This window comes from Oncorhynchus kisutch, linkage group LG23, assembly GCF_002021735.2.
Source record: "Oncorhynchus kisutch isolate 150728-3 linkage group LG23, Okis_V2, whole genome shotgun sequence".
Taxonomy (NCBI): domain Eukaryota; kingdom Metazoa; phylum Chordata; class Actinopteri; order Salmoniformes; family Salmonidae; genus Oncorhynchus; species Oncorhynchus kisutch.
In genome coordinates, this window is record NC_034196.2 from 9511450 (window position 1) to 9524759 (window position 13310).

General features: G+C 41.5%; 1 protein-coding gene across 2 annotated transcripts in view; it reads left to right on the top strand.

The window, feature by feature from the left end:
• Nucleotides 1–13310, top strand: part of LOC109868481 (tetratricopeptide repeat protein 28) — a 101100-nt gene that overhangs the window by 44608 nt on the left and 43182 nt on the right. For both annotated transcript variants that reach the window (XM_020458075.2, XM_031802767.1), the window contains 4 exons: nt 1144–1291; nt 9723–10088; nt 10517–10647; nt 11542–11763. In XM_020458075.2, the coding sequence (XP_020313664.1) occupies nt 1144–1291; nt 9723–10088; nt 10517–10647; nt 11542–11763 (867 nt within the window). The remainder of the gene's footprint in view (nt 1–1143; nt 1292–9722; nt 10089–10516; nt 10648–11541; nt 11764–13310) is intronic.

A 13310-nucleotide genomic window follows, 5' to 3' on the forward strand; every position in this document is an offset into this window, starting at 1 on the left:
CACTAAGGTAATGGGGAGATGTATTGGTGTGGTGAAGCAGTAAGACGGTGAGTTGTGGTAGACATTAAGCTATGCACCATGTACCAGTGTTGTGTCTCTCAGCTGACGCACAGTCCCTGTCTCACACACATCAACCTGTCGTCTGTCTGCGCTGCATGCTCTTTCTTATCTCCTCTCTTTCTCTTATTCATTTTCTCTCATGCTTTCCCTCTCTCCCACCTCTCTCTCCCCTTGCCTCCCTCTCTTTCTTCCCCTTTCTCTCACATCTTCTCTCCCGGTTTCCCCCCTCCTCTCTCCCGTCCTTCTCTCCCTCTCTCTCTGTCTCTTGCGTTGCCATCTGTCCTTGATTAATGGGAGCGGTAATTGAAGCATCTTGTTCATCCAGCGCGCATCCTCTGCGTGCGCACACACACACACACACACACACACACACACACACACACACACACACACACACACACACACACACACACACACACACACACAGGTCTGGTATGAATTTGATGGACCCCGGCAACAGTCTGCTTCTACCTGAACTGTCCCTCCAGCAGGTGGGCTTGTGGGGTAGAGGGGATATAGCTATGTCACATACGAAAGTAGTGGTTCATGGGGTTCTGGGGGAGCTGCCAGACATGCTAATAGACTTACTGACAGATCGGAGGGGGAGGGAGGAGGGATCCAGACTCTACCTGCTGTCAGAAAGAGTCTGTCTGATTTTGTGAATTTGGTACGTTATAGTATTGGTGGGCCGTTTTGATTATACACTGATGCATTCATACACACACACACACACACACACACAGTCAGTAGCAGTAGTCCTGCAGTGCTAATTGTTTCCTGTGATCTCCTTTCTCTCAACAGTATTATTATAACTATTACAATCTTGTTAAAAATATACATTTGATTAGTTATTTAATTCCTTTCTTTTTATGCATACAAAAATAGTTTAATACATGTACAATCTATTTTACCAAATGAGAGCTCAAAATGAGAGGATAACTAGCTATTGAAAGTCCAGTATATCTAATATTTCCCTCTCCTTCTCCCTAACTTCTTCTCCCTCTTTCCCTCTCTTTCCCCCTAACTTCTTCTCCCTCTTACCCCCTAACTTCTTCTCCTCTCCTCCCTTTCTCCCTCCATCAGGCATACTTCCGTCAGGGTGTGGCCCTGCAGTACCTTGGTCGCCATGCCGACGCCCTGGCAGCGTTTGCCTCTGGTCTAGCGCAGGACCCCAAGAGTCTCCAACTACTGGTGGGCATGGTTGAGGCTGCCATGAAGTCCCCACTACGAGGTGCGATGTGTGTCTTTGCATGTTTGTGTTACGCGTGAGTATGTATGTGGATTTGTGTGTGTGTTTTACTCAGGGTCATAATATGTGCTTTCAGCTAAGATATAGTGTAATTAAAGCTGCTTCTTGAGACATCATACTGACTCAGACGGTTTCACTTATATTAGTGAGAGAAACACAGACACACACAGCATGTGTGTTTAAGAAACTGAATCAGATGGAGGAGCTTCCATCAGACTGAATTATCATTCCTTTAGTGGGCATCATCCCTTCATTTACCCACAATCCATCATTTCTTTATATACCCAATACCCCCGGGCTAACACGTGGAGGTGTCAAAGCCCCCAAGAGAAAAGACAGAAGGAGAGATGGTAGAAAGAAAAGAGAAAGAGAGAGAGATGTATGAGGAAGGAAGAGCAAGTAGGATAAAAGAAGGGAAAATAAATATAATAATCATAAACAAAATACATAGACAAAATCATGCATTTCCACAAACATTAATGACATCACACTTGCTCAGACCCACATGTTCCCACCATATCCACATCCAATGTTGTTTCTAATGCTTGTAATACTCTACCTCATATGACTTCAAATTGTGTTACGTTGTTTCTGTCTAGCCAGATTGTTTTTCAATATTTAAACAATAACGCATTTGTTTCTTCCATTCTCTTAACGTTGGGGTATCGTTTTACTTCCAGTAATTAAGTAATAACTTCTTCAATATAAGTAAAACTTCTGAAAGCCAGCTTTCTAACTCTGCCAATAACTTTTGGACTTTATAGCACTCCCAGAAGTCATGCATTATTGAGTCTTATTAGTTTTACACTTAAGAAATGACTGTGCCATTGTGCTGTAGAATTTATTCATTTTGTCTCTTACATAATAAATTATCTACCTTAGTTTATACTGGATCAAGCGTACTATAACGTATACGCACTGAGTCAGGAAGCAGGTGCAGAAGGTGAGTTTGATAATGAGAAACATGAAGATAAACAACACAGGAGTAGCGTACTGAACGTAAACAAAACCAATACTGCCTGAAGACTGAGGCTACTGAGGGATAAATAAAGGAAGAGTAATCAGGGTGATTTTCGTTAACTGTACCCCTGCTCCTCCTCTCCGGCATTCGACGTCGCCAGTTTACTAACACACCGGTCCTGACAACACTTCATTACGCACACCTGCGCCTCATCATCAGGTACACCTGGACCATATCACTTCCCTGATTACTCCCTCTCTATATACAGTACGCCATTGTTATGTTCCAACACTCTCTCCATCTTGTGCCTACTGCATAACAGTTCTTTTTAAGGCTTGGTTCCAATAGTTCATATTTTTTTCTAAGAGATCTCTGCAAGGTTTTGTATATCTTACCTATCATATGAGTATCTGTTTCTGACTCAAATAGGATTCCCTCGGCATTGCTCCGATGTCCAAAAGCTTTCAGGTCGAAATTTCATGACATAAAACTTTTAAGTTGCATATACAGTGGGGCAAAAAAGTATTTAGTCAGCCACCAATTGTGCAAGTTCTCACACTTAAAAAGATGAGAGAGGCCTGTAATTTTCATCATAGTTACACTTCAACTATGACAGACAAAATGAGAGAGACAAATTGTAGGATTTTTTATGAATTTATTTGCAAATTATGGTGGAAAATAAGTATTTTGGTCAATAACAAAAGTTTATCTCAATACGTTGTTATATACCCTTTGTTGGCAATGACAGAGGTCAAACGTTTTCTGTAAGTCTTCACAAGGTTTTCACACACTGTTGCTGGTATTTTGGCCCATTCCTCCATGCAGATCTCCTCTAGAGCAGTGATGTTTTGGGGCTGTTGCTGGGCAACACGAACTTTCAACTCCCTCCAAAGATTTTCTATGGGGTTGAGATCTGGAGACTGGCTAAGCCACTCCAGGACCTTGAAATGCTTCTTACGAAGCCACTCCTTCATTGCCCGGGCGGTGTTTTTGGGATCATTGTCTTGTTGAAAGACCCAGCCACGTTTCATCTTCAATGCCCTTGCTGATGGAAGGAGGTTTTCACTCAAAATCTCACGATACATGGCCCCATTCATTCTTTCCTTTACACGGATCAGCCATCCTGGTCCCTTTGCAGAAAAACAGCCCCAAAGCATGATATTTCCACCCCCATGCTTCACAGTAGGTATGGTGTTCTTTGGATGCAACTCAGCATTCTTTGTCCTCCAAACACGACGTGTTGAGTTTTTACCAGAAAGTTCTAATTTGGTTTCATCTGACCATATGACATTCTCCCAATCTTCTTCTGGATCATCCAAATGCTCTCTAGCAAACTTCAGACGCACCTGGACATGTACTGGCTTAAGCAGGGGGACACGTCTGGCACTGCAGGATTTGAGTCCCTGGCGGCGTAGTGTGTTACTGATGGTAGGCTTTGTTACTTTGGTCCCAGCTCTCTGCAGGTCATTCACTAGGTCCCCCCGTGTGGTTCTGGGATTTTTGCTCACCGTTCTTGTGATAATTTTGACCCCACGGGGTGAGATCTTGCGTGGAGCCCCAGATCGAGGGAGATTATCAGTGGTCTGTATGTCTTCCATTTCCTAATAATTGCTCCCACAGTTGATTTCTTCAAACCAAGCTGCTTACCTATTGCAGATTCAGTCTTCCCAGCCTGGTGCAGGTCTACAATTTTGTTTCTGGTGTCCTTTGACAGCTCTTTGGTCTTGCCATAGTGGAGTTTGGAGTGTGACTGTTTGAGGTTGTGGACAGGTGTCTTTTATACTGATAACAATATGTAACAGGTGCCATTAATACAGGTAACGAGTGGAGGACAGAGGAGCGTCTTAAAGAAGAAGTTACAGGTCTGTGAGAGCCAGAAATATTGCTTGTTTGTAGGTGACCAAATACTTATTTTCCACCATAATTTGCAAATAAATTCATAAAAAATCCTACAATGTGATTTTCTGGATTGTTTTTATCATTTTGTCTGTCATAGTTGAAGTGTACCTATGATGAAAATTATAGGCTTCTCTCATCTTTTTAAGTGGGAGAACTTGCACAATTGGTGGCTGACTAGATAGTTTTTTGCCCCCCTGTATTTGAAAATGTCTACATTGGTCGGTCCAAATTGGTTTTTAATTCTGTCATGGAAATAATTGTATTTCCTATTACCGCTTCATTAAAGGTTTCTATGCCTTTAGTTTTCCATGAAAGCCAATTTATCGATGAATTCTGAAAAGCTATCCAAGGATTGTTCCATAGGGGTGTGTTTTTAGGGAGTGATATTGGTTCTTGTAGAATCCATTTAATTTTCTTCCATGTTGTTATAGTGTCCTTAAAACCACTTAGATGTGAAGTCCACTGTTTTGAGGACCTGTGTGGTTCTAGTACCGGTTCCGACCGATATTTATAAATCAAAATGTGGACACCATATATTAAATTGGCTTGCATTGAGTGGTAGCCCTGATTCTCACGGACACAGGAGTATAAGGGACCTCTTCACTAGCTGACCACCACCACTAGCAAGACAAGACCTGTGCCAAGATCAGTTACTTACCCCACCGGCCTTCCCCATAGCCTCTATATACAAATGAGAGAGCAGGTCTGGAAACAGTGAGGCAGGATAGGATGATTACACAGAAGGATCCCCGCAATATTATGTAATGTTTTTTCTGGGGGGACGGGAGGAATAACGAGGAAGCAACTTGATTTAACTCTGATTAGTTTTATTAGAATGTTTATAGTGCAAACAGTGAAACAATTCATAAATCATGCCGCGAGAGGCGCTGGAACCGCACAAATAGGTGCCAGAGCGAACTAAGTCAAATCTGAGAGGGGCCAGGATCCATCTCAAATTAAGCACTGCCCATGTGTGCATATGCATATAGCATGTGTGCATATGCATATAGTATGTGTGCATATGCATATGGAAGGTGTTCTGTTGTGACGTCTAAAAATTTCACTGTACATTGATGTCTTGAAAATTAGGCTTATAAGACATTCGGACTTGTAAGCCCCACAGCTATACTCGAGTATGTGGGCATGCTATAGGCTATAGCCTACTTATGGTGGGTGTTCTGCAGTGACGTAATCAGCACCTTGGAGAGCGCTGTCTGTTACACCATCATAGATAGTAGGATCCTTGGCTGTTTACTCCGTCTGCTGTGCTGCTACATTGTGTTTGTCACTTTTTTGTCTCATGAGCCCCCCAGATAACCCCCCCTCTCACACTCACTATATGTTCCAGGACCTCCTGATTTCCAAATAAAGCACTGGGTATGTTTCTTCTGCCTGTGTGAAGTAGGGGGTGAAATCTGACACCACTTGAAGCTGGGATGTGCCACGCACCATTTAATTCGCTCTTCTGACTGTCCATCAACTCCGGGCTGAACCCTACATCACAGAGATCGATTTATAGCCAATAATGTAAAATAATTCATAAATGTTCAACAAAAAACACTGTTTGTCATAGACGGCCAAGATTAATATGAGATGAAAGGTGATTTCCTAACGAGTTCAGGAAGCCAATCTATAGCTCTGAGATGTTCGCAGCTATGGGGCAGACGTTTTGTTCAAGAAAGACCTTTAGAAAATATACAAATATGTATTTTACAGTTAAGGAAGGTGAAATCTTATAGTTAGTCATTTTATACATTTATTATACACTGCTAAAAATAATAAAGGGAACACTTAAACAACACAATGTAACTCCAAGTCAATCACACTTCTGTGAAATCAAACTGTCCACTTAGGATTGATTGGGCAACAACCCAGCAGCAGGACCGCTACCTCCGCCTTTGTGCAAGGAGGAGCAGGAGGAGCACTGCCAGAGCCCTGCAAAATTACCTCCAGCAGGCCACAAATGTGTATGTGTCTGCTCAAATGGTCAGAAACAGACTCCATGAGGGTGGTATGAGGGCCCGAAAAAAGTATTTAAAAAGAATATTTCATTCATTCAGATCTAGGATGTGTTATTTTAGTGTTCCCTTAATTTCTTTGAGCAGTGTACTATATTTAGAAAAAAACAAGTAATTTCAAGCCTTACTCATACAGTTTTAGTGAACAAGAAATATATAATATAAAATGTTACTTATTTTCATATTTTATCATATTTGTACTGTGTACTTGAGCTTGTTTCCTCAAAAGTGACTACACCACAGCAATTTATAACACGTTTTTACCAGAAAGGTGAGATTTGAACCTTTCTTGGAGTATGCAGCATTACTAGTTATTGTTTATGGCCTTCATTACTTTTGTGGATTACGTAGATTACATTTTCGATTACATTTATTTACACTACAAAGTTGTTAATGTTCTTAGCTCCATCCTTTAAAAACAGATACGTGAAAATATTCTGGGGATGAGCATGCGCATCTTCAATATATACCCATTGTTCCTCTTTAGTGCATTTAACAATATGTCACAAGGAAAAGCATTGGGTTGCAAGTTGAAACAATTCCAAATCTGGAAGGTTTAAACCACCCTCAGCTTTAGGGACATGTAAAACTTTCCTATTTATTCTACAAGTTTATTTGTCCATATGAAGTCTGTTTTGGCCGAGTATACTTTTTTAAATAACGTCTTCGGTGGGGTAATTATTATTACCAAAAATACATTTAAAACCTTTGGGAACCATGCCATTCTAAAAAGGTTTATTCTACTTGTAAGATTTATGAGGCGATTGTTCCATTTAATTAGATCTGCTTTCATGTTGTTGAGTAATGGGATAAAGTTATCTTTAGATATTTGTTGTTTGTTGCCAATTAAACATCTTAAGTATTTACAGTGCCTTGCGAAAGTATTCGGCCCCCTTGAACTTTGCGACCTTTTGCCACATTTCAGGCTTCAAACATAAAGATATAAAACTGTATTTTTTTGTGAAGAATCAACAACAAGTGGGACACAATCATGAAGTGGAACGATATTTATTGGATATTTCAAACTTTTTTAACAAATCAAAAACTGAAAAATTGGGCCTGCAAAATGATTCGGCCCCCTTAAGTTAATACTTTGTAGCGCCACATTTTGCTGCGATTACAGCTGTAAGTCGCTTGGGGTATGTCTCTATCAGTTTTGCACATCGAGAGACTGACATTTTTTCCCATTCCTCCTTTCAAAACAGCTCGAGCTCAGTGAGGTTGGATGGAGAGCATTTATTTTTTATTTTCTTTACCTTTGTGAACAGCAGTTTTCAGTTCTTTCCACAGATTCTCGATTGGATTCAGGTCTGGACTTTGACTTGGCCATTCTAACACCTGGATATGTTTATTTTTGAACCATTCCATTGTAGATTTTGCTTTATGTTTTGGATCATTGTCTTGTTGGAAGACAAATCTCCGTCCCAGTCTCAGGTCTTTTGCAGACTCCATCAGGTTTTCTTTCAGAATGGTCCTGTATTTGGCTCCATCCATCTTCCCATCAATTTTAACCATCTTCCCTGTCCCTGCTGGCCCAAACCATGATGCTGCCACCACCATGTTTGACAGTGGGGATGGTGTGTTCAGGGTGATGCGCTGTGTTGCTTTTACGCCAAACATAACGTTTTGCATTGTTGCCAAAAAGTTCAATTTTGGTTTCATCTGACCAGAGCACCTTCTTCCACATGTTTGGTGTGTCTCCCAGGTGGCTTGTGGCAAACTTTAAACAACACTTTTTATGGATATCTTTAAGAAATGGCTTTCTTCTTGCCACTCTTCCATAAAGGCAAGATTTGTGCAATATACGACTGATTGTTGTCCTATGGATAGAGTCTCCCACCTCAGCTGTAGATCTCTGCAGTTCATCCAGAGTGATCATGGGCCTCTTGGCTGCATCTCTGATCAGTCTTCTCCTTGTATGAGCTGAAAGTTTAGAGGGACGGCCAGGTCTTGGTAGATTTGCAGTGGTCTGATACTCCTTCCATTTCAATATTATCACTTGCACAGTGCTCCTTGGGATGTTTAAAGCTTGGGAAATCTTTTTGTATCCAAATCCGGCTTTAAACTTCTTCACAACAGTATCTCGGACCTGCCTGGTGTGTTCCTTGTTCTTCATGATGCTCTCTGCGCTTTTAACGGACCTCTGAGACTATCACAGTGCAGGTGCATTTATACGGAGACTTGATTACACACAGGTGGATTGTATTTATCATCATTAGTCATTTAGGTCAACATTGGATCATTCAGAGATCCTCACTGAACTTCTGGAGAGAGTTTGCTGCACTGAAAGTAAAGGGGCTGGATAATTTTGTACGCCCAATTTTCAGTTTTTGATTTGTTAAAAAAGTTTGAAATATCCAATAAATGTTGTTCCACTTCATAATTGTGTCCCACTTGTTGTTGATTCTTCACAAAAAAATACAGTTTTATATCTTTATGTTTGAAGCCTGAAATGTGGCAAAAGGTAGCAAAGTTCAAGGGGGCCGAATACTTTCGCAAGGCACTGTAATATCCAGTCCACTTAAAGGATTGCTATAGTTGTTATTTTCCCTATTGCCATTATTTCCATTTTTTCCCCACAAAAATTCTGAAATTTTTAAGTATTACGAAAATATTTTTGACATGGGTGGCATTGAATTTTACGTTTTCGTCAGGTATATCAGGAGATTGTCAGCAAATAAGTTTAGTTTACATTCATGTTTACCAACACTGATACCTGTTACATTTGGGTCCTGTATAATTGTTTCTGCAAGCTGTTCAATTGCCTGTGCAAACAGGAGTGGGGAGAGAGGACATCCCTGTCTCGTGCCCCTTTCTAAAGCATTTTCCTCAGATACTGTATTATTTGTGTATATTTTTGTTTTAGGATATTTACATAATATTTTCATGAAATGTAATATTTCAGCTGGAAAGTTGAATGCTTACAAAGTTTTTAATAGAAAAGGCCACTTAAGTTGGTCAAAAGAAAATAGGATTTGTGAGGTACACAGTTCAAGAGGAATAAGTAAAAGAAGAAAGGCAGGAGAACAAGAAAAGAAGGAAGATAATGGATTGACAGATGAATAGAGAGAGAGAGAAATAGATGAAAGAAAGTGTGTACCCTGAAGCTCATCGTTAGATCCTCCACAGTGTCTCTCCTCTATAAATTCCTTGTTCTCTCAATAGTTGATCGTTCTGGGGTACAGTCAATGATATATATTGTTGATACTATGTATTGGCCAGTGAGAGGCTTTGAAGCCGGTGGTTGGCCATATCGGCACCCCCCAGAAGAAGCACTCCTCCATAGGAACGTATAAATTATATTTCAATTAAATGTTTCAAGGACAAAATGGCATGTATTTAACTATTTTGTTGTTGTTGTTGGGACAGTAACATTATAACTTTTTTTTAAATATACTTAATTTTTATGTTTAGCTTATATAATATCAATTTAAAGTTTGCATTACGGTGTTGGTAATAGAATGAACATTGCAAAAACAAATGTATACATTAATAAATGCATTTCGATAGCTGTGTGTTTATGTGTCTCCCGTAGACTCTCTAGAACCCACCTACCATCAGCTGCAGAGGATGAAGCTGGACAAGAGTCCGTTCGTGGTGGTGTGTGTGATTGGTCAGGAGCTGCTGACCGCTGGTTACCACGGCGCCTCAGTGGTGGTCCTGGAGGCGGGGCTAAAGATCGGCACATGCTCTCTGAAGGCAAGGCAGTTTGTGTGTCTGTGTCTGTGTGTGTGTGTTTCTATGTGTGTGATGATCATTGAGTTTCTTCTTTCTTCTCGGTTCTTTCTGAAGCTCCGAGGTTCAGTGTTCTCTGCTCTTAGCTCAGCCTACTGGTCGCTAGGCAACGCAGAGAAGAGCACAGGATACATGCAGCAAGACCTGGAGGTGGCCAAGACGCTAGGTACACACACACCCACCCACACAGAGCTCGCAAGCATTTCACTGTACTGTTTTACACCTGCTGTATCCTGTGCATGTGACAATACCACTTGAAATGCACATACACACACACACTCACAATTGCTTTCACTCAGACAATTTGCACGCATACACACACTAGGTATGGATGGAGAAACAGATGTCGCTGTACGTGTGACTTAAGACTGTGATAACCCACTGAGTGGAAGACAAGGCATTGCTATGTGAGCTAACAATGGTCATCAGGTCTCAAGCAAGGTTACTCATCATGTGAGGGTAGTTAACGGAACCACCTCCACTACATCATGAATTAGCAGAAATCTGCAGGCTTCAAACCCAAATGAACTGGAACATTTAACACAGTCTAAGAAGCCTTATGTCCACACCCACCTCATTATCATGCCTTCCCAGGTGACCAATCAGGCGAGTGCCGAGCTCACGGGAACCTAGGCTCTGCCTACTTCTCCAAGGTCAACTACAGGGAGGCTTTGACCAATCACAGACATCAGCTGGTCCTCGCCATGAAACTCAAGGACAGAGAGGTGTGTGTGTGTGTGTGTGTGTGAGAGCGATCCATCGTGTACTTCTCCTTCTCTTGCCCCTTCTTCTATTCAGGAGCCATGCTGAGTTGCTCTCAGTCAGAGCAATGTGACAATGTAACAAAGTCTGCTCTTGAGCTGCTCCACTCACTGTTCATGACTAAAATACAATGGGGAGGAATGAGAAGCAAGTCTCTGTATTATGGGGAACTTGAATGTACACCTTGCAGACCTGGCTGTCAGTACAGCTGTATGGTTATGCTGTGTGTTCACATGTCGTTGTATATGTTATTAAATGTTCATTGTTTGTTTAGTATTGTATGAACCATGCCTTTCAGTATGTTAACCTTGTTTATGCGCATTCCGAATATGCTATACAATGTGTGTGTGTGTGTGTGTGTGTGTGTTTTAGCGTGTGTGGAGGACAGCTGTGTCCGAGCTCAGAGTCATTAAAAGGCATCCTAGGTGTCAAATCGATAAGACACCTGTCACCAAGACGAATGGGTGCTTGAACAGGCCCATTCTAATGAAAGCAGTGTGTGTGTGTGTGTGTGTGTGTATGTATGTGTGTGTGTGTGTGTGTTTAGAGCGGAGGACATTGAGGTGTGTCTGTGCCATGGTTATTGAGTCTCCTCTCCAGTCGACACCGCATGTCCACAGCCTGAGGTTCTTCAAACACACTCATCATTATACACCTCATCTTTCCTACTGTGTTTAGTTTTCTTTAGATCGTGTGTGTGTGTGTATGTGCGCGTGTGTCTTTCTACGATGCCTCCTGTGGCAGTTAATGTGGTGCGATGGTAGCCTCAAGGTTAGAGAGGCGGGCCAGTCACCAGAGGGTTGCCGGTTTGAAGGGCTGAGGACAAATCTAATGAGTGTGTGTGTGTTTGTCTCTAGGCTGCGTCCGCTGCACTGAGCAGCCTTGGCCATGTGTACACAGCGATCGCGGACTATCCCAACGCCCTGGCCAGCCATAAGCAGTGTGTGCTGTTGGCACGGCAGACCCAGTGCCCGCTGTCAGAGGCTCGCCAGCTGGGCAATATGGGCGCTGTCTACACCGCACTGGGAGACTTCACCAACGCTATGCAGTGTCATCAGCAACACCTGGATATAGCTAAGGTATTTAACTAATGAAGAACCATACACGCATACATACAAAAACATGTATGCATGCACCTGGGTCGGGGTCAATTATTTTACAATTCAGGAAGTGAATTGAAATTCCAATAATTTTTCTCTCAATCTGTCTTTTATTTCACTCAATCTTTTCAGTGTATTGTGTTAAAGGCATGGAATAAAATCAACATTTACAGTTAAAGTCGGAAGTTACATACACCTTAGCCCAATACAGTTAAACTCAGTTTTTCATAATTCCTGACATTTAATCGTAGTAAAAATCCCCTGTCATAGGTCAGTTAGGATCACCACTTTATTTTAAGAATGGGAAATGTCAGAATAACAGTAGAGAGAATGATTTATTTCAGCTTTTATTTCTTTCATCACATTCCCAGTGGGTCAGAAGTATACACACACTCAATTAGTATTTTTTATCATTACCTTTAAATTGGTTAACTTGGGTCAAACGTTTCAGGTAGTCTTCTCACAATAAGCTGGGTGAATTTTGGCCCATTCCTCCTGACAGAGCTGGTGTAACTGAGTCAGGTTTGTAGGCCTCCTTGCTCGCACACGTTTTTCAGTTCTGCCAACAAATTTTCTATGTGATTGAGGTCAGGGCTTTGTGATGGCCACTCCAATACCTTGACTTTGTTGTCCTTGTTGTCTCCCCCTTTTTCCTCCAAACACAACGATGGTCATTATGGCCAAACAGACCTGTTTTTGTTTCATCAGACCAGAGGACATTTCTCCAAAAAGTACGATCTTTGTCCCCATGTGCAGTTTCAAACCGTAGTCTGGCTTTTTTATGGAGGTTTTGGAGCAGTGGCTTCTTCCTTGCTGAGCGGCCTTTCAGGTTATGTCGATATAGGACTCGTTTTACTGTGGATATAGATACTTTTGTACCTGTTTCCTCCAGGATCTTCACACGGTCCTTTGCTGTTGTTCTGGGATTGATTTGCACTTTTCGCACCAAAATACGTTCATCTCTAGGAGACAGAACGCGTCTCCTTCCTGAGCGGTATGACGGCTGCGTGGTCCCATGGTGTTTATACTTGCGTACTATTGTTTGTACAGATGAACGGGGTACCTTCAGGTGTTTGGAAATTGCTCCCAAGGATGAACCAGACTTGTGGAGGCCTACAATTGTTTTTCTGAGGTCTTGGCTGATTTCTTTTGATTTCCCCATGATGTCAAGCACAGAGGCACTGAGTTTGAAGGTAGGTCTTGAAATACATCTGCAGGTACACCTCTAATTGACTCAAATGATGTCAATTAGCCTGTCAGAAGCTTCTAAAGCCATGACATCATTTTCTGGAATTTTCCAAGCTGTTTAAAAGGCACAGTCGACTTAGTGTATGTAAACTTCTGACCCACTGGAATTGTGCCACAGTGAATTATAAGTGAAATAATCTGTCTGTAAACAATTGTTAGAAAAATGACTTGTCCTAACAATGTCCTAACAAACTTGCCAAGTTTGTTAACAATAAATTTGTGGAGTGGTTGAAAAACGTATTTAAACTTCCGACTTCAACTGTATATACTCTGATGTG